Source organism: Bos taurus, chromosome 15 (assembly GCF_002263795.3).
Source record: "Bos taurus isolate L1 Dominette 01449 registration number 42190680 breed Hereford chromosome 15, ARS-UCD2.0, whole genome shotgun sequence".
In the NCBI taxonomy this organism is placed as follows: Eukaryota; Metazoa; Chordata; class Mammalia; order Artiodactyla; family Bovidae; genus Bos; species Bos taurus.
In genome coordinates this window covers 77,680,235-77,706,158 of record NC_037342.1, presented here as the reverse complement: position 1 = coordinate 77,706,158, position 25,924 = coordinate 77,680,235, and the positions used below count along the sequence as shown (strand labels likewise).

The following is a 25,924-nucleotide window of genomic DNA, read 5'->3' as shown; positions in this document are numbered from 1 at the left end:
AAAAATGATAACACCCAGTGCCAGTGTGGGCGTAATGAAGCAGGCAGTCTCATGCGTTCTAATGGCAATATAAATAATACACCCCTTTTGGAAAGTCATTTGGCAGGTGGTGTCAAAGATTATAAAGATGCTTGGAAATTAATCCAGAAGAAATCATTTCTGTTTCTCAGAAAAAGCGACAGGTGTGAAGACGGTCGTCCCTACATTACTTGTAACGGGGAAATTGGCTGCTGCCTAAAACTCTAAATAGGAAAGAGCTTAAGTGAATTACAGCACATCCACTCCATGCAGTATCCGGCAGCTATTAAAAATTATGGTTATATCATCCATGTATCACCAAGGAAAAATGTTTGGCTCTTCATTTGGCCTTTTGACATTAGAGGTCTGAAACTGTTCCTGTCTGTGATCACCATTATTTTATCTATTTTCTTCGAAACTTTCAACTTTTTATCTTGTATTGGCGTGTAGCCGGTTGACAACGCTGTGATAGCTTCGGGTGAAGAGCGAAGGGATGCAGTCATACACACACATGCACCCATTCTCCCCCAAGCCCCCTCCCTTCCAGGCTGGCACATAATGTTGAGCAGAGTTCCATGTGCTATACAGTAGCTTCTTGTTGGTTATCCACTTTGAATATATTAATAGCAGTCATCACAATTATTTTAAACAAGAAGCCACATGGACTAAATCATAGCTGTAACTGCTTTAAAATATAGTAGTTCCGTGATAAGGAGAGATACATGGCTTTTTTTCCCCCTTTCTCCAGCTTCTTTTAATGTTGTTATGCCACTCTAATATAATTAGGAAAAAATAATTTAAAAAAAAAAAAAGACCAAACTCACTTGAGGCTTCTCAGTCTCACATCAACCCTGAGGCCTGCTCACCCCAAAGTGTAGCAGCCACTGGAAATGCAGGCATGGCTGTTCACACTTCCATTTATCAGAACAGGGCAAATCCTTCCAGGAAATGCCTCAGCAAGGTGATGCCAACCCAGGCCCAGCACATGTCCAGTTAAAACCATCACAACCTCAAAAAGTGCGCAAGTAATCAGGCATAAAAGGCTGATGAGTTGGAGTGATAGGATTGAGACCTTTTCTAATTTTTTTTTTTACTGGCCCTAGTCACAATGCCAGGCACAAAGTAGGCACCTGATAAAATATTTGAGGCAAAGAGTTTTTTTGTTTTGTTTTTTTCATAGGAAATGCACTCATTTGCCCACACTCCCTGAGTGCCCGGGCTCAACATCCTGCACAAGCCTTGGGGACTCATCACCACCACCCATCTGGGCCACCCGGATATGGTTTCATAGATTCAAAACACCCTGACTCTAGAAGCAAACTGCCGAAGTTTGAACTCTCGCGTCTGGCTGGATTCACAGTGTGACCTCAGGCTGGTTGCCTAACCTCTCTGGGTCTCGGTTTTCCTTTCCTATAAAATGAAGGCAAGAAGAGAGCCTCCTCCTGAGGTGGTCATGAGGATTCGCTCAGTCCAAACACATTAAGCCCTTCGCACAGTGCCTGGCACACAGAAAGCATTCAATCAATGCCAACTAAGCATTAACACTGAGCTTCCCAGGTGGCCTTAGTGGGAAAGGACCGGCCTGCAAATGTAGGAGATGGGAGAGATGCGGGTTCGATCCCTGGGTCGGGAAGATCCCCTGGAGAAGGACATAGCAACCCACTCCAGTATTCTTGCCTGGAGAATCCCATGGACAGAGGAGCCTGGTGGGCTACAGTCCATAGGGTCGCACGGAGTCAAACACGACTGAAGCGACTTAGCACATTAATTAATCAATTAATATTGATTATTTATTAATTTAGCAATTTATTATTTATAATTTATCAATTAATTATTAATCAATTAATATTGATTGTCATTCCATTTTGCAGACAAGAAAGACTGGGTCTCAGACAGGTGCCATAATCTCCCAAGATCACACAGCTAGTAAGACGCAGTGCTGGGATTCAAACTGAAGTCCAAAGGACTTAAAAATCTGGGCTTTTTTTTTTTTTTTTTTTTTTTTTAACTAGAGCATGCACTCTCACAAACACACACATTTGGGCTGTCATGGCTAAAGGTAAAAATATGAGATCACTGGAAATTACATGAGACTGAGAGGCAGTTAACTGGGATCCTAGTTGGTTGTAACTTGGGGATAATTAATACCAGGTCTATGTCAAGGTTGTTCTTTTAATTCATCCATTTGCCAAGCATCTTTTTGAGGCAGGTTCTGTCCAAGTCATGAGACATGGAGCAGAGAACCAGACAGGGTCCCTACCTCCTGAAGTTCTTATTCCAGGGAATAGGGAAACAGAAATGGCAACCCACTCCAAAGTTCTTGCCTGGGTAATTCCATGGGCAGAGGAGCCTGGTGGGCTACAGCCCGTGGGGTGGCAAAGAGTCAGACACAACTCAGCAGCTAAACCACAAGAGAGACAGAAACAGCAAACCAGTAAGATAGTTTCTGGTAAGCAGGGAGGAAATGAAGCAGGACAAAGTGCTGGAGGGGTCTGGGCAAGTCAGAGTTAAAGCCTGAGAAGGAACCAGAAGGATCTGGGGAAGAACGCTGTAGCCTGTCCTCCCAACCCACCAAGGGAGAAAGCAGGGTGGGCACCAGTGTCTGCTGTAAGAGAACCAGCATGAATGGAATCAGCAAAAAGGGGCAGGCGAACAGGGTGAGTCAGAGAGGAAGGATGGGTCTGGTCATCCAGACCCAAGGTTTCGGGTCTTGCAGACACACCATATGGGTTTATACCAAGAGCAATATGAAGCCACGTGGGTTTAAACAGTGGGGTTACGCACCTCTATGGGACAAAAAGAGCCTCTGCAGGACATTAAAAGAGCCTAGCATATGGCTGGCCCTTTGTGAAGAAAGAAACCCTAGTTTCCTTCCCCTGCCTCACTAAACCTAGACAACCATACGCTTTCCAGGCCTCTGATTCCAAAACAAAAAGGTTTGGTCTCAGTGGTTCTCATCCCTGGCCACACTTTAATACCTCGTGAGGCATCTGGAAAAATAATAACAAAACAACAAAGCTGGGGAAGGTGTGTGGCCACCCGCCCAGAAGCTCAAATCCCAGGTCGGAGCAGGGGGCCTCCAATCAGCATTTTCTGATGCAGCCACGGTGGGGAAGAGACCACCAGAAGTGGCTTCTAAGGCCTTCTCCCCCTCTGTGGTAGAAGTGCACCCAGGAAAGGTGCTTCCCACGTAGCGCTCGTGGTAAAGAACCCACCCACCAATGCAGGAGACATAAGAGATGCAGGTTCGATCCCTGGGTCAGGAAGATCCCCTGGAGGAGGGCATGGCAGCCCACTCCAGTATTCTTGCTGGAGAATCCCATGGACAGAGAGCCTGGAAGGGTACAGTCCACAGGGTGGCAAAGAGTCGGACACGACTGAAGCAACTTAGCACGCACGCAGGAGAGGTGCCCAAAGACAGACCCAGCCACCTTTTGAGACAGCAAGTTCCTTCTCGCTAAAGACAGTCCAGCAAAAAATCACTTTCTCAGAGATGAAACCCAAGAATTAGGTACCCTTAAAAGATCCCTTACAAAAGAGATTTTTGTGGTTTTACAACTTGCTGGGTGACCCTCTAGTGAGTACTTAGGCCTCAGCATCTCAGCTGAAATCAACGAGAGCAAATAAATGGCCTGTGTGCTACCTCTTGCCTTGTTGTGGCCATGACAGACATCACTAGTTGATCCCAGCACTCTCTCCAGCGGAGCGAGGCCATCCCAAGTGGTCTAAGAACCCTGCCATGCAGGGCTGGCACAACCGCTATCAACCACTTGAAAATGAACTCAAACTGGAACCCATCTGTCCTAGCCTAATGTCCCTAAGGTCCTTTCTCACTCTTCGAGATGATGATCCTTTTTATCTTCTGATAAGCCATGCTCAACCACCAAATAGCATGGCAATGAGCTCAGTTGGTTTGATGGAGATCGCGTAGTCCATCCCTGAGAGCAGATTCTGCTTTCCTTTGCTCTCTTCTCTCAACCTCAGGCTCTCTGTCCTCCCTACATGACATCCCCCTGTCCCCTCCAGACAGGTGCACCCCCCAAACATTCACTGAACAGGGCCTGAGACTGACTATATGCTTAGATCAGGCAAGCCATTCCCATTCCTGGAAAAGCTCATCCAAGTTGGTGCCCTGTGTTATCACTGATAGTTGAGATGATAATAGCGACAGCAGCTGGCATTTATGGAGCACCTTCTGGAGCCAGGCACCAGGCTGGGGGCTCCCCATGCATTTTCTCATGGCATCTCAATCAGAATCCTTTGAGGTGTTTATTAGCCCCATTTGGCAATGCGGGAAAATTCAGGTTTTGAAAGCTATTTATATTGCTGTTGATCACAAAGCAACAGAAAGATTACTGAACAGCCCCATCCCTGGCTCTGGGCAAGTCCCCTCACCTCTTTGTGCCTCAGCTCTGAAATGGCCAGAATGAAAAGGATGAAGAGGGAGCCCAGCACTGCATGTGGCAATCCAGTGGCCCCTCGGGAGAACTTGCTGGAATCTGGGTACAAGACTAGAGCCACTAGAAAGAGTACATCTTGACCAGGTGTAACCGACACTGAGGGAGGAGCCTTTTGTTGGCTTCACAAAGTGACGTGTCCTCAAACAGCTGCGTCAATATCAGACTTTCAGAAACCTAACCTTTCAGGTTACGTTGAATGCAGGTTCAATCCCCGGGTCAGGAAGATCCCCTGAAGAAGGGAATGGCAACCCACTCCAGTATTCATGCATGAAAAATCTCAGGGACAGGGAGCCACAGTCTGTGGGATCACAAAGAGCTGGACACCACTGAGCACCCATGCACGAACCCTTTTCCACCCTCCTTGCCCTGGGCTGGCACTGCCACCATCTCAGCGGGTTTTCCAGGGTTCTTCCTCCAGCCTTGTTCCTGCCGGTCTCCCTGTCACTGGCTCTGAAGGCATTATCTCTAGGCTTATGCCTACCTCTGGGGCTGCTAAACATTCAAAAAGCTGAAAAATCTTCTAGGGAGGTGGTGGGAGGGGGAACTTGGCAGTGCCTCTGTGTAATGTGATCTCCCTTTGACCAGGTCTATCTCTTGTGCGGAACTTGGCACATCTGGCTTCACTCCTAATAAACACTAAGCCTTTCCTTCAACTTCACATGCCCTGCAGTAAAGCTTCGAACCACACTTACCACATTAACATGGGCTTCCTGTCCCACCGGGCAGGGTGAGAAGAGTGTCAGTTATTCCCATTTTGCAGAGGAAGAAAGTGAGCCTGAGCACACAGGGAGGAGCCTGGCATAGGACTTGACTCCTGGGTGCCGAGACACCCAGGACAGCACCTGACCTGCATGGCACCCCTGAAAGGTACTCACTGCACAAGCAGAGGTTGAATGGGAGTCATCTTCTGAGACCCAGCGGTGCGGCGATTCATCACATCTGTAAATGCACTTGTTAGCTGAGATCTACTGTCTCACAAGAAGAAGTCAGTGGGGGACTTCCCTGGCAGTCCAGGGGTTAAGACTTCGCCTTCCAATGCACAGGGTGCAGTTCTATCCCTGGTCGGGGAGGGAAGATCCCACATGCCTCTTGGCCAAAACACCAAAACATAAAACAGAAGCAATATTGTAACAAATTCAATAAAGACTTTTAAAAGGGTCCAGTCAAAAAAAGAAGAGATGAAGTCAGTGACATCACCACCTGGGAATGGAAGGACAGCTGGGCCCGCCTACTAAGTCAGTGTTACCCCCCAGGGGACATTTGGCAATGGCTGGAGACTTTTTTTTAATTGTCACAAATTGCGGGAGGCAATGGGCAGAGGTCAGGGATGCATGCTGCTAAACACCCTACAGTCCATACACTAGTCCCCCAAATAAGCGATTACCTGAGGTTGAGAAGCCCTGGTCTAAAGGAATAGTAGTTGTCCCCACTCACCCCCAGTGACCCTGGGAGACAGCCTCGAAGCCTAAAGGCCAGATTCCAGGGGACAGCAAAGGCTCAATACCACATGTGCCTCTTCCAAAGGAAATCAAACGGCTGCTCACAGACTTTATGGTCAGACAGAGGCCGAGCATCTGAGTCTTACCCCCATCCAGCACATGGTCCCTTTTCTTTTTTGTAACATTTACTGATATTTGGTTGCATGTGTGTGGGTGCTCAGTCATGTCCAACTCTTTGTGACCCCATGGACTGTAGCCCTCTGTCCATGGGATTTTTCAGGCAGGAATACTGGACTGGGTTGCCATTTCCTTCTCCAGGGGATCTTCCCAACTCAGGGATCAAACATGTGTCTCCTGCATCTCCTGCATTGGCAGGCGGATTCTTTACCACTGAGCGCCCTGGGAATCTCTACTGATGTTTAACATACGGTGACTAATTCTTTGCAATACCTACCTTATCTTACCTGCTTCTTCTAACAGCCCTAGAGCTGAGTCATACAACCACCACTATTTTATAGATGAGCAAAGTGAGGCACAGGGAGGTTAAACAACATGACAAAACATGTTTTCTCATGGAATCCCCATGCAGTCTTCTTCCTCAAGAGCCTGGCTCTCAACAACTGCACACACTGTCTCTCAGTTCCAGAAACAAGCCCAGAGTTTGGTGAGACTGTCCCCAAAGTGACTTCAAGCCATCTGACATCTACTCTCACAGGGATGGACTCCCAGAAGCCAGATACAAGGAAGCTAAATTGGAGGTTATGATTGACTGGAGAGGTGCACCGGTCAGAGCTACGAAACAATTTCAGCATCAGGTCTGAACTCTAAGGAGAATGCAGAATCAGAGGTGGTATCAGGTAGAGCGGTTTGCAGGAGGAGAGGACCTTGAGGAATGGATTCGGACAGGAAGTCTGAAGACAGGTGCTGGATGATGAAGCCAAGCCATAGGTCGCCGGGATGGATACAGCAACCCTAGAGAGACAGGCTGGGCTGCAGGGTGCTAGATCTAAAAGGTGAGATTAGTGCTAGCTAAATGTTTCCTGCCTGAAGCAAGGATGTAACGGGCTGGCATGGCCTCACCAGCAGGGAGAAAAGGCACACGGGACCATTACTTTCCTCCAGGAAGGGCTGACTCTCTCTAACTGCTTGTATGTGACCTCTTTCTCTCCACCCCTCTGTCTGATGATCTCCTGCTCCAGCTTAATTAACATTATTCTCTTTTAGAGATCACTGTGATTCACAGTGAATATATGCCCACATCTTCAGACATGCCAACATGTCATCTGAAATAAGAGCTCCCATCTGTACCCCTACAATTTCTTTCCATGCAGTAGGGTCTGGTGACCACTCCTAGACAATACTACTCCCGGGCACCAAGGCAGAAACTGTCTCAACACCTACACAGCAGGTCTTCTCCTTGGATGCATGGCAACTATAGCCCAAAGTCAGGAAGCACCGTGATACTACGGGTGAGTTGGGAGCACACATTTAAGCCACAATCTGGATGGGGTTTAATCTCACACACCTTCCCTCATTTAACCCTAATAACATGTGGCCTGGTAATTATGACCCATTTTCCAGGTGCTGTAGCAAGTTTCCAAGACAAGGCTGCAGAAGACGAACATGGATTTGGATGCATGTTCTGCTAATGCCAAAGCCCATGCCCTTTGCCATGCTGCTCTTCTCCTGGGACACCCCAAAGGCATGTCATCCATGCCTAATTTCAAGCTCTATGAAATCCAAATTCGTTCACAAAAGGAAGGTCAAGGCCCCAAAGCCATGCCATTATGTCATCAATTGATCTGAGCCAAGGCCCCAAAGTTTCAGGTAGCCTTTACCACTTAGAGGGGCTTCCCTGGTGGCTCAGAGGTTAAAGTATCTACCTCCAATGCGGGAGACCCAGGTTCGATCCCTGAGTCGGGAAGATCCCCTGGAGAAGGAAATGGTAACCCACTCCAGTATTCTTGCCTGGAGAATCCCATGGACGGAGAAGCCTGGTAGGCTACATCCATGGGGTGGCAAAGAGTCGGACACGACTGAGCGACTTCACTTTCACTTTCACTTTACCACTTAGAGCTTCAGGATCTAAAATCCATGGCCAAGACACTCTTACCTTCTGCGGTTCTGGGAAGCATTTCATTCCTGCCAAGTCATGGGGCTTGAGCAGCAAATGTCAATGGGCCTTTCCCCCTACCCCAGGAAGGTGGCTCTCCCACCTGCGAAAGTGGCCCTCAAGCCCAGCTGTCCTTCCAGGAGACTCAATCGCACCCTGGCGCTTGGAGGCAATGCTCCTCAGATTTCCCTACGTCCTCAAGGAAACCCACAACTAGCTGGTTGAGGTCCTGGCACAGGCTGTGGCCATGGTCCAGAGTATAACTCCCTGGCCTCAGTTTCCTTCCCTGTACCTACATCACAGGATTGTATTAGTTAACACATACAGAGTGCTGACAAGTCATAATGGCTATTCAACCTATGGTAGCTATTATTATTATCACCACGTATCCCCAAATCAACAGATGTGTTCAGATTTAACCACAAAGTTATCCAAATAGTCTTTATCATGGCAAAACGTGTTAGAATCAAACTAGACAAATAATCAGGAGAAGGCAATGGCACCCCACTCCAATACTCTTGCCTGGAAAGTCCCACGGATGGAGGAGCCTGGTGGGCTGCAGTCTGTGGGATCGAGAAGAGTCGGACACGACTGAGCGTCTTCAGTTTCACTTTTCACTTTCATGCATTGGGGAAGGAAATGGCAGCCCACTCCAGTGTTCTTGCCTGGAGAATCCCAGGGACCGGGGAGCCTGGTGGACTGCCGTCTATGGGGTCGCACAGAGTCGGACACAACTGAAGCGACTTAGCAGCAGCAGCAGCAGACAACTAATCACAAGATGAATGAGATAAACTAAGGTAGGGCCATACAATGCAATGAGATGCAACAGTTAAAAGTTAGAAAAGGCAAGAGTATTTACTCTCAAGGGGGAAATGTTTGCAACATACTATCAGTACTTTACAAAACGCCCCTGAGAATAGCAGAGGAAAGTAAACTCATACCCCAGAGGGACAGAGATGTTTTTTGCTGTCTTCTGTATTTGCTGAAAATTTTCTTAATGCAACCATGTTTGTTTAAAAAAAAAAAAATTTTTTTTTTTTCAAAAGACTTTCTACTGAGTAACAGTGAGCTTCCAGGAAGAAGCCTCATGTTTATGCTGTGGGCTCCTGGGATACACCCTACAAATGCATCTACCCCAATTTTTTAAAAATTGAAAAATATAAATTATAAAGCATGTATAGCAGGTAACCCTATTTTAGTAGAAATAGATAGAACGAGCATAAAAAAAAAAAAGACAAAGATCACTCATCAGAAAACAGTACCAGGAGTTAATTTCAAGGGAGCGGAGATTACAGATAATAATCTTGCTTTCTTTTTTTATTTATCTGTATTTTCAAATTTTTTATATTTAAAAAAAAAACCTGAACTGACTCATAGGAGAATAAAGTCAAACTCTAGGTCAGGGTCCTCCAGGCAACTGGGGACCAGCATGAGGGGATTGAGGGCAGCATGGCCTGAAGGTTAAAAAAAAAGGCCAGGCTGTGAGTCTGAGTCCCACTACTCAACAGACGAGTGACCACCCCTCAGAGTCTCAGCTCCCCGGAGAAGGTCCTAAGTTTTTATTCAAAGTACACAACACACTAGACAGAGAGTGTCAGCTCCCAACCAAACCCATTCACCAAAGAACACAGGGCATGGCCAATAACTTGTCTCACTGGGGTGGTCCCCCCGAAGTTTCCAGAAGGGCAGCTACTTAAGGTCAGGCCTCCTCAGCTGCCAGACAACCCACTCCCCTCCTAAGGGCCTTCCTGTACCAGCCACTGCACAATGGTCTTCAGTCATCTATGGGCACTGATTATGCATATCTGGGGACATTATACTAGTTCTCCACTGTCTTTAGAGACAGAAACCACCTCCACTCCCTGACCAACACCTTCCACCTCTCCTTTCCCTGTAACAGTGGCTTCCGGTGTTCTTGGCAACGACTGAAGCCGTGATGAACCAATTTATATGCAATTCAGTACAGACACAGACACACAAATATATATATATATGCTTTCATAAAGCAGTTCTTGTCCATCCCACTGCAGAAGATGCCAATATTTTCTATTCTATCATTTTTTAATGCTGATCATAACTCACTAAACTGATTTTATGTCCCATGGTTTCAAACATACCACTTTACAACATGCAAGTCTATGATTTGGTTTTCTAAACTTCACTATAAAAGAACATTTCCTGGAACATATTAGATGGAACCATATATAACTGCCGGGATTCAAAGGACCAAAACCAGTAATTTCATATGGTTCAACCTAATAATTATGAATGAACCAAACTAGAGGACTCAACTGGCCAATTAGCCTCTTGAAAGCTAATTCTAAATTTGACTAATGTTAAAAACTGGGCTATACAGTGAATGTACATTATTATTGCACAACAGACAGATGGCACCTGAAATGCACAGTCCAAGTCACATCTTAAATGGGAATAACAATGAGAAATCCACAGGGATGCTGTGAGAACTGAATGAATCATATATGTTGAAGGCCTTGCAAACCAAATAGGTTAAAAATAATATGTTAGTTTTCATAAATAGTAAAGTATGCCAGTGTCTCAGCAAAATAAGACCATGAGTGTGGTCCGTGCTTAGTGGGGAAGGAGTAACCCCCACGACAGATGGACATGGAAACATGGTGGCCCCTCAGCCAGCAGCAGGAACCACAGCATCACCTTGTCACCATGGAAACAAGGTGGACCAGTTGGCACAGACTCTCTCAACTTCCCATCTTCTGCAATTAGAGCCAAAAAGAATGCCTTCAAACTTTCAGTTGGCAGCATAAAATAACTCCTCATGGTCCTAGAGAAAATGTCCCCAGAGATAGGAGGTGGCCACAGTCAGAGCTGGCCAGGTCACAGAGATAAGGATGCTCAACGAAGACCCTGTTTCTTTAAGGGACACAGTCAATAGTCCTATGCTCTTTGGGGACAAAGATCACACTGGCCACTCTTCAGTCACATCTTGGCTCATTTAACCTATATTAATTCAAGTATATCAACTTGTCAAAAGAGAAATATAATTTAAATTATCCTAGCAGAGAAGCCTACACCACTTCACATTATACATTTTTTTCACATTATACATTTATATACACACACACACACACACACACACACAAATATATAGGTATATAGATACATACATATATATATATGTATGTGTGTATGTATACTATCCATTGTGGATTTAATCTCAAATTCAATTTTAAAATTTTGTGACACAATTTTTACAATTCAGAATTATGTCCTTTTGCTCTAACTTTAAAAATCTAATCCTTGAATAAATGAAACAGTGTTCTTATATTTCGAGATCAGTTTACAAGGAACTTTAACATAATGTGATCTCATTTAACTTATCCAACTACCCTTTGTGAGATGTTCTACTGTTATACGCAATTTAGAAATGTGAACACCAAGGGTCAGAAAGGTTAAGGCACCTGCCCAAAATACACAGCTATTTAGATGGTGGAGCTAGGATTCCAACCTGGCAGTCTTGCTACAAAGAGTCTATCCTCTCTTTATCACCCAGAGGTCTTATTTAAATTTCAGTTCCTAAGGACAAGGGTTGCAGCAAAAATAGTCATATTTTAGATATACTTATATTTGAATCATATTGTTGCATTTGAAACACAAATGAGAGAAAAGGACTAACTTCCTTCATTTCCAAAGAGCTTGCACACAAATAACAAAAAGACAATCTTTTTTTAATGAACAGGGAGTTAACTCCCCCCCGACCCCAAAAAAAGGAAGGAAGAAATGCAAATAGCCCGAAAAAATGCTCAACTAACTCAAAATTGAAGATATAACTAAAAGTAACAGGATATAATTTTTTACCTCTCAGGCACACATTTAAAAACTTAACAATCCTCAGTTCAGCTTATAGTATGGCGATAACAGACACTCTCCAAGCCTATTGGTGCAGGTACAAATGGGAAAATTTAACAGCTATCAAATTTTTAAATGCAGGTTCCAAGCCAGCCATCCTAAAATCAGAAATTTACCCTATGGCTCCTGAAAGTTACAAGAAATATGTATCAAACACACTCTCTGAAGCATGATTTGTAAAAAAAAAAAAAAAAAAAGGGAGGAGGGGATTGTCAGAAAATAACTAAAGTGTCCATTGACCGGAATGGCCAAATAAACCGTGGTAAAGTCACACATCAGAATATTAGGCGTTTAAAAGAATCAATTAAAACTATGGGTCCAGATATGAAATAATCTTCAAGATAACTAAGTAAAGTAAAAGGCTAAAAGTAGAGAACAATGTATATATAAGGTTTCCTTTAATGTAACTTTTTTAAAAGATGAATAAAGATACTTAAATATATTACATAGAAACATTTTTTTCCCTAGGAGGAAAACAAGGATACACACCATGGTTATTAGCTCTTTGAAGAGAACTGATACTTTTGTAACTGTTACAATTTTAGATTGGAGTGTTTTTAACCTAGGCTTCATGGGCTATTTTAAAGGGGCTGTAAAACTCCTGAAATTGGATACAAAATTGTAAATATGTGCATTACTTTTAGGGAGAGGAGTCCGCTTTTACATATAAATACTCTGTTAGGGTTGTAAACCTCGCCCTCCCCAGAAAGATTAAGAACCACTGTGTTAGACCCGGTATTGGTGCTAAGTTTTAATATTCACTCACATCTCTTCTCAGAAGCCATGAAATAACCCTGGGCTGGGGCCAGCACAGGCACTCAGAAAAACACCACCCCATCCCTGCTGTGGAGAAGGGGATAGTTTGTGGCATAATAACAACATTGTCTGCTCAAGCCTCAGAGAAGGCAACAGGGGACAGCTTCCCTCTAACAGGAAGAAGGAAAAGTGGAACTGAAAATTATTTGCATGTTTAAAATTAGACCTTCTGTGGGAGCTGACACTACTTGGCTTTCAAAGTGGCCCCCATCTGCTGTCTCATTACCACCACCCCTCACCCAGGCATTTACATGCCATGGAAAGGCTGAAACAATAGGGTGACTATCAAGGAATCCTACGGCTGATAAGGAAGCGATAGCAAATTTCCTGCAGCTCCTGTCTTCCCAGCGGGCACCAGAAAACCCACTGGAAAGCCATAGGAGGAGGTGAAAAACTGCTGCAGACTTCTCTGGTCTGACAAAGCTGCAGCTTCCAGGGGTCTCCACTTTGTCCCTCTCAACACCACTTCTTCCCTGGCAAACCCAGGGCCAGCCGTTTCTCTGGCAGGGGACAGGGGGCAGCAAGGACACCACCAGCACAGCCTGTGTGACAACTGTGACTGGTGAGCTGGGGGTGATCCGAGTCGTGCCAGCCCCACAGCCTGTAAGAGACACAAAGCCAGGCTGCCTCTCTCGCTCGCCACGACTGCCTGTGCCCCATGCAGTGTGTCCCCCGTTTAAGAAATGTATCACATTTACAAGGGCGCCATAACCACACCATTATTTACATCGTTATTTTTACTCAATATTTTTCTCTTGAAAATATATTATTTAAGTATTTGTTTATTTGGCTGCTCCAGGTTTTAGCTGGGGCACACGGGATCTTCGATCTTTGTTTGGGCATGTGGGATCTCTAGTTGCAGCAGGTAGGATCTAGTTCCCCGACCGGGGATCAATCCTGCTCCCTCAGCCCCAGCACTGGAAGTGAGGAGTCCCAGCCACTAGGCGACCACCAGGAAAGTCCCCTCAATATTTTCCTTCAGCTCAACTTTCTATTAAGTTTTACACAAATTTATTTACCATGACACACATGGATTTGACATCTCACTTACATTTTTACTAAAAGCTCCCTAAAATGAATAATTACTATTTTTAATGTTATGTGAGCCGAGTTCATCACCATGGGAGACAATAAATACCTGTTCAATGAATAAATGACTTGAAGCCTCACATCCTCTCCCCCAGATAATAGCAGAGGCCCCCACTGAACTTGAGCCTTAGATTTCACGGAGCAGTTCCCCTTCTATCTTACTTGATCCTCTCAACCACCGGGTAAAGCAGGAAGTATTAGTCCCATTTTCCAGATAAGGAAATGAGAAGTCACAGAGGTTAAGTGGCTTGCCCGAGTTTATGCAGCTACTAAGTGACTGAGGGGGAACCTAAACCCAGGCCTTTCCATCCCAAATCCCATTCTGTCTCCACTAAGGCAGGCCCACCTTGCAGATTCAGGCTCCCAAAGAAACATAAGCAGGGGTAGGGGAAGGCCCTACAAGCCTGTCCTTCACAAGTCAGTCACCTCCTCTCCCTCCTCCCCCGTTTGCTTTTTTTTAAGTATAGTTGATTTACAGTGTTGTATTAATTTCTGCTGTATTGCCAAATGATTCAGTTATACCTATATAAACATTTTTAAAATTCTTTTCCATGATGGTTTATCCCAAGATATTGAATATAGCTCGCTCTGCTCTACAATAGGCCTTTGCTGTTTATCCATTCTGTATATAATCGCTTGTGTCTGCTAACCCCAAACCCCCACTCCATCTCTCTGCCCCGGCCCCTGCCCAGCAATGGTCAGTCTGGTCTCTCCGAGTCTGCTTCCCTCTTGCAGGTAGGTTCAATTGTGTCGCCTCCTCTCCCAGTTGAACACCGAAGACTCTGTAAAATACGCATTCTCACAGCACGGGACAGTAAACTGGGGTGCCAGAGACGGCAAACACGGCTCTGCCACACACTATTATGATGAATCTTCGGTAAGTTCAGAACTTCAGTTTTCTCCCAGATAAAATGGGACCAGGAAATCCCCAGAAGTCCAGTCCAGTGGACACAATGCTTTCAGTGCCAGGGCCCAGGTTCAATCCCTGGTTGGGGAACTAAGATCCTACAAGTCACAGAGTACAGCCAAAAATTTTTTTAAATAAGTAAAATTTTAAAAAATAAGATGGGACCATGAACAGCACCTCCTGCTCAGTTATTTCTGATACGGTCAAACGGGATAGTGCATTAAAACCCTTAGCACAACACCTGCCACATATAAAGCTACCTATTAATTACAGTATTAGCAGCAGCATTCTATTAGAAGGGAAGTGCACAGAAAATTGCCTCTTACCCTGCACTCAAAATAATTCCCCTAGCCAAGCAGTAAATAAACTAAGTAAGTAATTGCTGATGATGTGCTGCTTAATCCCAGCAACTTTGCCTGGGTCTCAATCCCAAGCAAAATTACTTTTAGGAGCTAAATAACCTCTCTGCTGACCAAAACTGCTCACTCGGGAGCCAGGATTCTCTTTGCTTAGGAAACCTTGGGTATTCCAGGGTTATCTTTATCCTAGGGCTAAGGTTGAAGTCAGCTCAAAGCCACAGTCTAACCATAAACCAATTTGCTCTGTTTTCTTAAATTGCCTGCAAACAAAACATAATCATTCGGTTTTTTCCATTGTTGTCCTGAAGCAAAACAAAAATGTTTAAAGTTGCCTCTATGAGAATTTAATAAGCAATTTTGAAGGAGTCAAAATATTTTTTGTACCCTGGATGAAACAGGTAGGCAAGCAGACTTAAGGATTAGCTACAGTAGATAATAAACACAAACAGTTATTATTCACCAGGAAACAAGAAAATAAAAGAAAAGCAAACCCAAAACACCATAAGACCAACAAAACAGCTATCAATCACCAGTTCGGGTTTTGTTTTGTTTTTCATTTTAAAGCAGTCCACGATCAAACTGATTTCAAAAAGAATCTGTAGAACTACTTTTCTCAAGAGAAGGAGACCAAGGGAGGAGGGGTGGATAGCTTTGTCACATTGCCTAAAACATATATACAAACCAAAATTAGGGTGCAAAAATGCTAGGAGAACGGGTGAAGTCATTGCAACCAGTCAAGTCCGCATGTTGGAATCAACCCCAGCCATCCTTCCTGCCTCGGAGAAAGGGGATGAGAAAACAGGTTCAAAAATCGCTTCTCCAGCCCTACTAAACACTGAGTGTTCTAGCATCTCAGCTCTCCTGCTTCTGTATCTGTCCTCATGAATGCCCAGAGTGCATTGTTTCCACAACTTGCCCATTTTTTCAACCTGCTACCGTTGATTTCATTTTAAAACATACACACACACAATCCAAGCCTTACTAAACCAACCAAGTGTTAGGGAGACAGTCAGACCCTTTACCCACATTTCCTAAATGTAAAAGCTTTGAAAACCTCAAATATGACTTTCCATCTCAAATATGATTTGACTTTAACTTTTTATTTTATATTTGAGTAAATAGCTGATAACAATGTTGTGATAGTTTCAGGTGGACAGTAAAGGCGATCAGCCAAACATATACATGGAAAATATGATTTGACTTGGAAAACTCTAGGGCTTCCCTGGCGGCTCGGTGGTAAAGAATCCACCTGTCAAGGCAGAAGACATGGATTTGATTCCTGACCCGGGAAGATCCCACAAAAAGATGGAAAAATGAAAAACTCTATTCATACCCACAGTTTCAGGAGTACACAGTGAGGCAGCGCTGTGCCTATAGTAAAATTAAGAGCAAAGTGGAAAATGGCAAAAACAACAATAACAAAATCATGAAAATCAGAGACACAGGCAAGGGACACAGGTTTCAATCTCATCCCAACTCCTCTACTGTCTTGCCAGGTGGCCTCAGTCCAATCACTGTCTTCCCTGGGCCTCAAAAACCTTATCTTTAAAAGAAAAAAAAAGGAATTTGAGCTAACTTGAAGTCTGGTCCAGCTAAAAAATGCACTGACTCCCTGAAATATCCAACATCAAAATGAACTGTCCAATGTGGATTTTGAAGATGCTTTTTCAGAAAGCCTTTTACATTTCCCATTTTATAATGCATCCAAAAACGAGAAATAGACTCCTCAAGTTTCTACAGAACAAATTAGAGAGGAAGGAAATATATGAATAGGGGACAAGTGTCGCATGGCAAAATGCTATTGAAACACAAGGAAGGATTGGGCAAGAAATAAATTTACCCAAGAAACTTTTCGCTGATTCCAAACAGAGCTAGCAACCACTATGGCCCATGCAAAATGAGAAACACTGTAAGATACATTTGCACCAAAGTAAACTAAAAATAAATGAAGTAGCTGGTACAAGAGATCTTCAATATAAGGTGATTTTTTTTTTAATCTCATATACTGTTCTCCATGAATTTCTTTATAGGGACAAGGAGCAAGTCCATACAAACCGTACCTTAATGATAAGCCCACCTGGACGCCCTTTCATGTTCATAAGGCTAATTCAGACACTGGCCACTGAAAGCCCCTCAGACAAGCCCATGGGGCAGGTGGTGTGTGTGTGTGTGTGTTCAGTCTCATTGGACTCTTTGCGACCTCCTGGACTATAGGCCACTCTGTCCATGGAATTTCCGAAGCAAGAATACTGGAGTGGGTTGCTACTTCCTCCTCCAGAGGATCTTCCCAACCCAAGGATCAAACCCACTTCTCTTGCGTCTCCTGCATTGTAGGCAGGTTCCTTACCACTGAGCTACCGGGGAAACCCATGGGGCAGGTGGTCCCATCCTACAAAAGCAATTAACTGAGAATGGAGGAGACTGAACTTGGCCCTGGAGATGGTCTTCCGAAACACCTCATCACACATTCTCTGCAGGAGGTCACTGCGCCTTCTAGGCCCTCCGGAGAGACTGGCCAAAGCCTGCCCAGGAAAACTGAAGGGACATTGACAACCAGAGAGCCCTCTGGGTGCGGAGAGCTACTGGAGCCCCCAGGCCCTAGCTACCTTCCTGTCCTGCCTGCTGGGCTGCATTGCTGCCCCAAGGCTGATGTTTCTGTTCTCAGGCAATCGTTTTATTTGTGCTTGAAAAGTTTTCCCTTGTAGTAAACCATAACGGCAAAGAATCAAAAATATACAGAAAGATACATACGTGGATATGTATAACAGAATTACTTTCCTGTACACCTGAAATTAACACAATATTCAAAATCAACTAGACTTCAATTTCAAGAAAGAAAGAAAAAGGAAGGGACCCGGGATGGGGCGGGGGGGGGGGGGGGGTAGCTTTCCCTGAAGCCAGGTTCCCTCCCCAGTCAATAACTCGCTTCCCAGGTTTCAAACATCCTGTTCTTAGAGCTGCTGTCTGTATAAAACAAGAGACATTTTTTTTCCCCATATTTTAGTATATACTGGTTGAAATCAGTTTACTAGCGGGAATTTTTTCCTTCACAAAAACGCCAAGGCCCTTTCCATCGCTGGTTCAAGACCGTAGCAGGCTCCTAGAAGGGGACGAACGCACTGGTTCAGCTGCCGCGGCAGGGCTGGGCGATTCTGCTTTTTCGCTTCTCTCCTTCCAGTTCCCTATCTGTGAAATGGGGACATCGCTCAGCTGCCCTGCCTCACCCCCTGGGAACACCATGAAGGGGAAACGGCGCTTTTCAGGGGGATGGATCGCCAAAACGCCAGGCACAGCATTATCTGAAAGGCGAAGCTCGAGAACAGGGCGCACGGGGGGGTAGGGAAAGCCGGCGCCCACAATGCACGAATTAAGCACCCAGGGAAAGCAGGCAGCTTCTCCGGGAGAAGGACCGTCGCTCGGAGGCACGCCTGCGAGGGGCCACCTTCTCCCGGGGCTGCAACTTTCCCCAGAAGCAGCGCCGCGGCCCGGAGGCCCCGCGCCTCGCCCACCACCCGCAGCGGCCCCGGCCCCGGCCCCGGCCCGGGCTCCCCCCGGCCGCGGCCCTTCGGCCCCGCCCCTCGGCCCCCGCAGGCCGGGTCGGAGGTCGGCCGCCGCTCCGCCAGGCCGGCCCGGCTCCGCGGTCGGAGCTCTCCGCAAACACGCCCCCTCCGGCCGCCTCGGCCCGGCGAGCCGGGCCCGCGCCAGCCAGATGTGACCAGCTCGGGGCCGGGCCGGGCCAAAGACTGCCTGCAGCCCGCGCGGGGGGCGGCCACGGCGAGGCTCCGGACCCCTCCCTCCGGGATCCCCGAGCCCGCCGCCCTCCTTCGGGGACGCGGGAGCCGCGGATAGGGCTGGGTCGCCGGCGCGCAGCCCGGCCTTCAGGAGGGGAGGGCCCCGGGGACGCGGAGCCCCCCCCCACCCTACCCCGGCCATCTGCCCGGATCCCCGCAATCAGGACACACCCGGGCAGGTGCAAGGGCTTCCAGTCCCGCCCCCCCCTCCTCGCGCCCCCCCCGCCACCACCACCCCCGCCCGAGCGCCCACCACCCGGCAGCTCACCTGGCCCAAGCGCAACAGCAGCAGCAGCGGCGGCAGCGCCCAGCGCAGCCCGGGCGAGCGCGGAGGCGGCCGCGCCTCCCGAGCCGCCGGCTTCATGCCCCGCGCGCCCTGGAACGTGCCCGGGACGCGCGAGCCGGGCCCCGCCGTGCGCCCGAGCCCCGGCGCCTGAGTCACCGCCTCCAGCCGCCGCCTCCGCCTCCGCCTCCTCCCGCCGGTCCGCCTCGTCCCCGCTCCGCCCGCCCCGGGCTTCCCCGGGGACATGGCAGCGGCGGCGGCGGCGGCCACACGGCGGAGCCCGGCGCGGCTGCGGCGGGGGGAACGCGTCCCCGGACGCCTAGGGGCTTCGCAGGGCGGAGCAAGCGGCGCCCACCCCTGGCGCGCGGCGCCCGGATCCCGGCTCCCGCGGCCCCGGCGGCTCCCGCTGCCTCCTCCGCGCGTCATGCGGCTCCGGCTGCAGGGAGCCGCGGCGAGCGCTCAGCCCCCTCCCTTCCCCCTCCCCCTCTGAATATTCATCGCTTCCTCCCGCCCGGGCCGGCCGGGCGGCTGCCGAGCTCCGCGGCCCCTCGCCGCCCTCCCGCTGCAGCCCCCGCCCCCGCCGGGCCGGCCGGGCCGCTGGGAGGGGGCGGCGGCGCGACCCGCGCGCGCCCGGGCGGCTCCCCTCCTGGCGGGCAGAGGAAGCGCCCCCGCCTCGCCCGCCCTCTCCGCTCAGCCCTCCCACATTCCTGGGACTCGGCACCCGGGATGCGGCTCCCGAACCACGAGCCTGTACCCTCGGCCCCGGCTCCGGGGCCCCCACGTTTGGGTCGCCAGATGTGGACCGAGATCCCTCCCTAGGGAGCAGCCAGGCCTGCGTTAGGATGGCACCCCAGCGATGGCCTGCTTGACCTGACGAGTGGGTGGCTTAGAGGTGCATGAACCCGTAAACTGCAGGAGACATGTGGTGTGTTGTCTTAACCCGCGCCCCCGCCCCCATCCCCGGGCCAGGGAGGCTGAAAGCGGGGCGTTGGAGCCGATCCAGAGATTAACACCCGACTCTGCCATGGGGTAAACCTGGCTCTGCCAGTGGTACTAGCTGTGTGACCTGCGGAGAGGCGTTTCGCCTCTCTAGGCCTCCTTTCCTCACCTGTAACGTGAGGATAATACTGGCACCTGGCTAGAGAGACTTGACAATCACCTGAAATAATGAACGGAAAAGCCCTAAACCCCAGGCCTGACGCTGACACGCAGTGGGCTTCCGTCAACAGTAGCTCTTCCAGCAGCTTTCATCACATTTTCAAAGAAGTCCGCTACCCGAAAAGGGTTCAAGATTACTGCAGATGTTATGCCCGAGCACAGAGGAGAGAAGTGAGGATCTGAGAGACTTAAGCCTGTTGCCCAAGAAAAAGTAATGAGTGAAAAGGCCAAACAAGGAGTGTAGGGAGACAGAGGTGAATTCCAACCAGAGGGAGAGGTGACACGTGAGCTGGGCTTTGAGGGATGGGTTGAATTTCACCAGCTAGTTAGAGGCGGGGCAGGGGCCCAGGAAGTGAGAGCAACTTAGCAAAAAAAAAACAAAAAACAGGAGGTGGATACTTCAGGCTTGGCCTTCTGAGAAGCAGTGAATGCGAGGTTGAGGGGTTCATATAGAGAGGAGACTTTGAAAGGCAACATGGTAAGTGTGGGCTAGATTTGGGTGCAAAGCACCAGGTGGCCAGCACAGCCTCCAGGCACCCCTCGTGCTTCCAGTTTGCCATCTGGGAGATGGGAGCCCATCTTCCCTCCCAGGGCACCACACACAGAGAGCATAAGGCAAGGGGGCCTCACATGTTTACTGCAACACCTTGCCATCTTTCGTGTAAACATGGTGTCCAGTTCAGTTCAGTTCAGTCGCTCAGTCGTGTCCAACTCTTTGCGACCCCATGAACTGCAGCACACCAGGCCTCCCTGTCCATCACCAGCTGCCGGAGTCCACCCAAATCCATGTCCATTGTGTCAGTGATGCCATCCAACCATCTCATCCTCTGTCGTCCCCCTCTCCTCCTGCCCTCATCTTTCCCAGCATCAGGGTCTTTTCCAATGAGTCAGCTCTTCACATCAGGTGGCCAAAGTATTGGAGTTTCAGCTTCAACATCAGTCCCTCCAATGAACACCCAGGACTGATCTCCTTTAGGATGGACTGGTTAGACATGGTGTACTGATCGTAATTCACCAGGAATGCTGTTCCTTCCTGACTCTTCCTCTTCTCAGGGCAGAGACAAGTGGTTTGAAAAGCATTCCTGTTGATGACAGCGGCGGGGGGTGGGGGGGGTGGCAGGGGAGGAAAGCATCACTTACCCTAGGTGCTTCCAGGTCTTCAGGTTGCCCCATATACTCACAGACCCTGTGGACCCCAAGAATTCATCCAGGCCTCCACAGCTTCATGTGTATACATGCTCAGTCACTCAGTCTGTAGTCTGCCAGGCTCCTCCGTCCATGGGATTCTCCAGGCAAGAATACTGGAGTGGGTTTCCACGTCCTTCTCCAGAGGACCTTCCCGATTCAGGACTCCAACCCGCATCTCTTGTATCTCCTGCATGGGCAGGCAGATTCTTTACCACTGGGCCACCTCAGAAGCCTCCCACCACTTCATGGAGAGTCTGCAAGCAGCCTGGGGATGCCTGCGCACACTTGGATTATCTCCTGGATGAAATATGATGTTCATGGTTGTGTTGGCCAGAACTGCGTTTCTCCACAACGAGGCGATGAAAGAAAATACACAATATTTTCAGGAAAGGGAGTTAAGACCTCAATAATCCTGCTGGGTCATAAACAGGTGTTGTATAAGCTCCCTGAGGGCATGGACTGGGCCTTTCTCTCCCTAGCTGCCCTACAACACCTCGCTCAGAGCCTTACCCATGGCAGGAACCCGGTATTTGTGCAGCTGCCTGATTGTGTAAATGAATCCAGGGCAACATGGTGTGAAAGTCCATTTTTCCGCAGGGATGAGTTAGGGAAGGACCATTCTCTTTCCAGAAGGATTTGAGACTAGGTTCCAGTGTAGAGGTCTCTTCCTCCCATGTCACCTCCCCTAGAACTTTCCCAGGTGCCCCAACCCTGAATTGGGTACCCTTTTCCCTGTGTGGTCCCTGTGCTAACCGTATCTACCACTCTGGACCCTAAGTAAGACCCTTGAAGACAGGGCCTGCCTCTTATTGGTCACTGAATCCTCAGCACTTAAAAGTCACACATATAATATTCATTTAGCTGAATTGATTGCATTCCTTTGAATAGCAAACTTAGGTGTTAAATATACATCTGTTCGCATGCACACATACGCACACACCAAATTCTATTTGCAAGCAGCTTTCCAGGAAGAAATATACTGTGTAAAGTTCAAGGCACATTCTCTTTGAGAGTATATAATGATATTTGACCTTTTAATCATGTCTACCCTCAAGCAAAATCTTTGCTGAATATGGGGCCAGGTACAAGAGACTGAAGCAAGCAAGAGGTTGGAGGGAAGGTTTCCTGGGTGTGTTGCAAAATGGGCCAGTAAGAGTCACCCAGTAGCTTGTTATACATCCCAGTGCCTTTCCTTAGACTACATCTGTACTTTCCATCAGCTTCTCAGGTCAGTCTTGTTGTGAAGCAGGATTGTGCTGTGTGCTATGCTCAGTCATGTCCAACTCTTTGTGACCCCATGGACTGACCCGCCCACCAGGCTTCTCTGTCCATGAAGAGTTGGAAGACACTATTTATCCTGTGGCTGGCCCACATTGCATCCCTACTAATAATCAAGACCATTCATCAGGTACTATCTAGGTGCCAGTCATTACTCTAGTACTTTACAGCCATTATTTCTACTGCTCACAACCACTCTTTAGAATAGGTGTCATTATCAATATGTGAGGAGCAGAAAACTACCTCTCAGAGAGGCTTAGTTCCTTCCACAAGATCACACAGCTTCAGAGAGTCAAAACCAGGATCTGAAGCTGTATCTTACTTGCCTCTATGCCATGGTGACCCTTGCCTTGACCTTTGTAGGTAAGTTAATATAAAGTGTTCTCTGCATTGGCTGTTGTTATTACTTTTCTCCTGACTCTCTTGGGCCTCAGTCTCCCCAGTTTTAAAACAGAAAGGGACAGAAGGTACAAGACTTTCCACTTCATCCCCTGAGAATGGGACACAGGCAAGGCAACCATGGTTAATGAGAGGTCTGCCAACCTAGCAGGAGGCAAGCACCCTGGGCACCGGCCTGGAACCAGGTCACAGGCCCCACAGGGAGTCCATTCAGCCTGGCAACCCTCAGTTTATTTTAAAAGCCACGATGAGCAAACCATTCTCCAAAGCCCTCCTAAGCGGAATGGAATGTTTCTTGGGAGTCTGATTAGCTAATGTTGCAGGCATGGCTGCCCTGAGACCTTCCTGCCTCACAGACTTGAACTGAATCAGAATGGAAAGGAAGACTTTTAGAAAGTTCTTTAAAAAAAATAAAAAAGTAGCACTTCATCTTTATAAGAGTAACAGGATGTTTCCTGTGGACTAATAACTGGGCTGTGGTTAGAACTCCTTGTTTGTCCACCAGACCTCAGTTCCTCCCAGAAGAGGGCCTGAATCACCTGCCCTGCACCAAGCCTTGGCAAGGCCTTTTTCATTCCTGACTTCAAGTACTTGCAACGTTAAGCATGTTCATATGTCTTTTATTATTATCATTATTATTATTATTATTGGAGTATGACTGCTTTACAATGTTGTGTTGGTTTCCGCTGTACAAAGAAGTGAGTCCCCACCCTCTTGAGCCAACCTCCCATCACCACCACCCCCATCCCACCCTCAAGGTCATCACAGAGCCCCGAGCTGAGCCCCCGTGCTGTGCAGCAGCCTCCCGCAAGCGCTCTGTTTTACAGCTAGCTGGTAGGTAGTGTGTGTACATCTGTCCTAATCAAGTCATCTCACCCTCCCCTCCCCCGCACCATGTCCACATGGTCCGTTCTCTCTATCTGCTTCTCTATTCCTGCCCTACAAATAGGTTCATCTGTATGTACCATTTTTCTAGATTCCATGTATATGCATGGAGAAGGCAATGGCACCCCGCTCCAGTACTCTTGCCTGGAAAATCCCGTGGATGGAGGAGCCTGGTAGGCTGAAGTATGGCACCCCACTCCAGTACTCTTGCCTGGAAAATCCCATGGATGGAGGAGCCTGGTAGGCTGAAGTCCATGGGGTCGATAAGAGTCGGACATGACTGAGCGACTTCACTTTCACTTTTCACTTTCATGCATTGGAGAAGGAAATGGCAACCCACTCCAGTGTTCTTGCCTGGAGAATCCCAGGGACGGGGGAGCCTGGTGGGCTGCTGTCTGTGGGGTCGCACAGAGTTAGACACGACTAAAGTGACTTAGCAGCAGCAGCATGTATATGTATTAATAAATGATATTTGTTTCTTTCTGACTTACTTCACTCTGTATAACAGTCTCTAGGTCCACCCACATGACTACAAAGACCCCATTTTGTTCCTTTTTCTGGCTGAGTAATATTCCGTGTGTGTGTGTGTGTGTGTGTGTGTGTGTGTGTGTGTTATGCTAAGACAGAAAACAAAGCTGAGTTAAAGGAAAAAGTAGCACGTGACAGATTTCAGAGTGTGGAGAGAGGAGAGTCATTGCTCTCAAGAGTCCCCTGCCTTTCCCACATTTCCGTAGCCACAGGGATGAGCCCACTGGCTTCTGTACTCTCGGCTGTTAGGTCTTGAGTCAAGCTCCCCGGGAGCCTGGTACCTTCACATTCTAGCAGAACAAATTAAAGAAAGACCCAGGGTTCCGGGGTACCTGGGAACACAGGGAGTCTGTTGGCAAGGAGACTTGGAGCCTAGGGGATAAGAGGCTTTTGTCAAGGGCTTGAGAATGACTTCCACACAAAGACCAGAAGTGCCAGGCAGCGGGCAAGAGGCTGTCAAGCCTGTAGCTGAAAACATCACCTCCAACAAAGAAAGGGCTGAGAGGTATAAAGATAAGAAGAGGGAGACTAAGCAGGAGGCCCAGGGTCCCAGGGCTTCCTGGCAGCTGGGTTCTTCCAGGCTTTTTAAAAATAAATTAATTTTTTTCAGGTTTGAAAAGAAATGTTCTTTTTTTTCCGGGTTGAAAAGAAAATCTTAATCACACTAGGCTCAATGTATACAACACCTGGGCCCCTTCAGTTAGCAAATCAATTCGTGTGGGAACGATTGTACAGTGAAGTCCAGCCAGTAGAGAAGAAAATACCCTAAATTTAAATAAGCAAAAATCATATTTGGCAATATAGTTACATTATGTATATAAATGGTATATACGTGCACATACATATCATGTTAGACCGATATATGCCTGATCTTTGGTCGTGGCAATAAAGTCTAATGGGTATGAGTATGGATCCTGAGGTCAGCTACCTGGCTTCATATCCTGGTCCTGCCACATATTAGATGTGTAACACTGGAAAAATTACCTAAGTTCTCTGTGCCTTGATAGCCTTATCTAAATGAGGATGTTCTTGATGACATTATCTGCCTCATAGGATTTTTACAAGCATTAAAATAGTTCAATCACTAATAGTACTGCCTGGAATAAAGTAAATAGCATGTAGGTGTTTTCCATTATTAAAGTTATCCTTTTGGTAGATCTGAGATGGATGATGTAATGGGGGAGGGGGACATGTACTTTGGATCAGATGGTCAGAGGTTCAAGTCCTGTGTTTGCTGTGTAACTTTGGCCTCTGTTTCCTAATATGAAGAGTGGAATGATAATTCACTGTGGTGAAGATAGAAGGAAATGTCACATGTAAAGTGCCTG

The 25,924-nt window shown here is 47.6% G+C and overlaps 1 protein-coding gene across 1 annotated transcript in view; it reads right to left on the bottom strand.

The window, feature by feature from the left end:
• PTPRJ (protein tyrosine phosphatase receptor type J) overlaps positions 1–19,598 on the bottom strand; it is a 178,141-nt gene extending 158,543 nt beyond the window's left edge. The window contains exon 1 of the mRNA XM_059875172.1: positions 19,146–19,598. Coding sequence (XP_059731155.1) covers positions 19,146–19,586 — 441 coding nt within the window. The 5' untranslated portion in view covers positions 19,587–19,598. The remainder of the gene's footprint in view (positions 1–19,145) is intronic.
• Between the last annotated feature and the right edge of the window lie 6,326 nt (positions 19,599–25,924).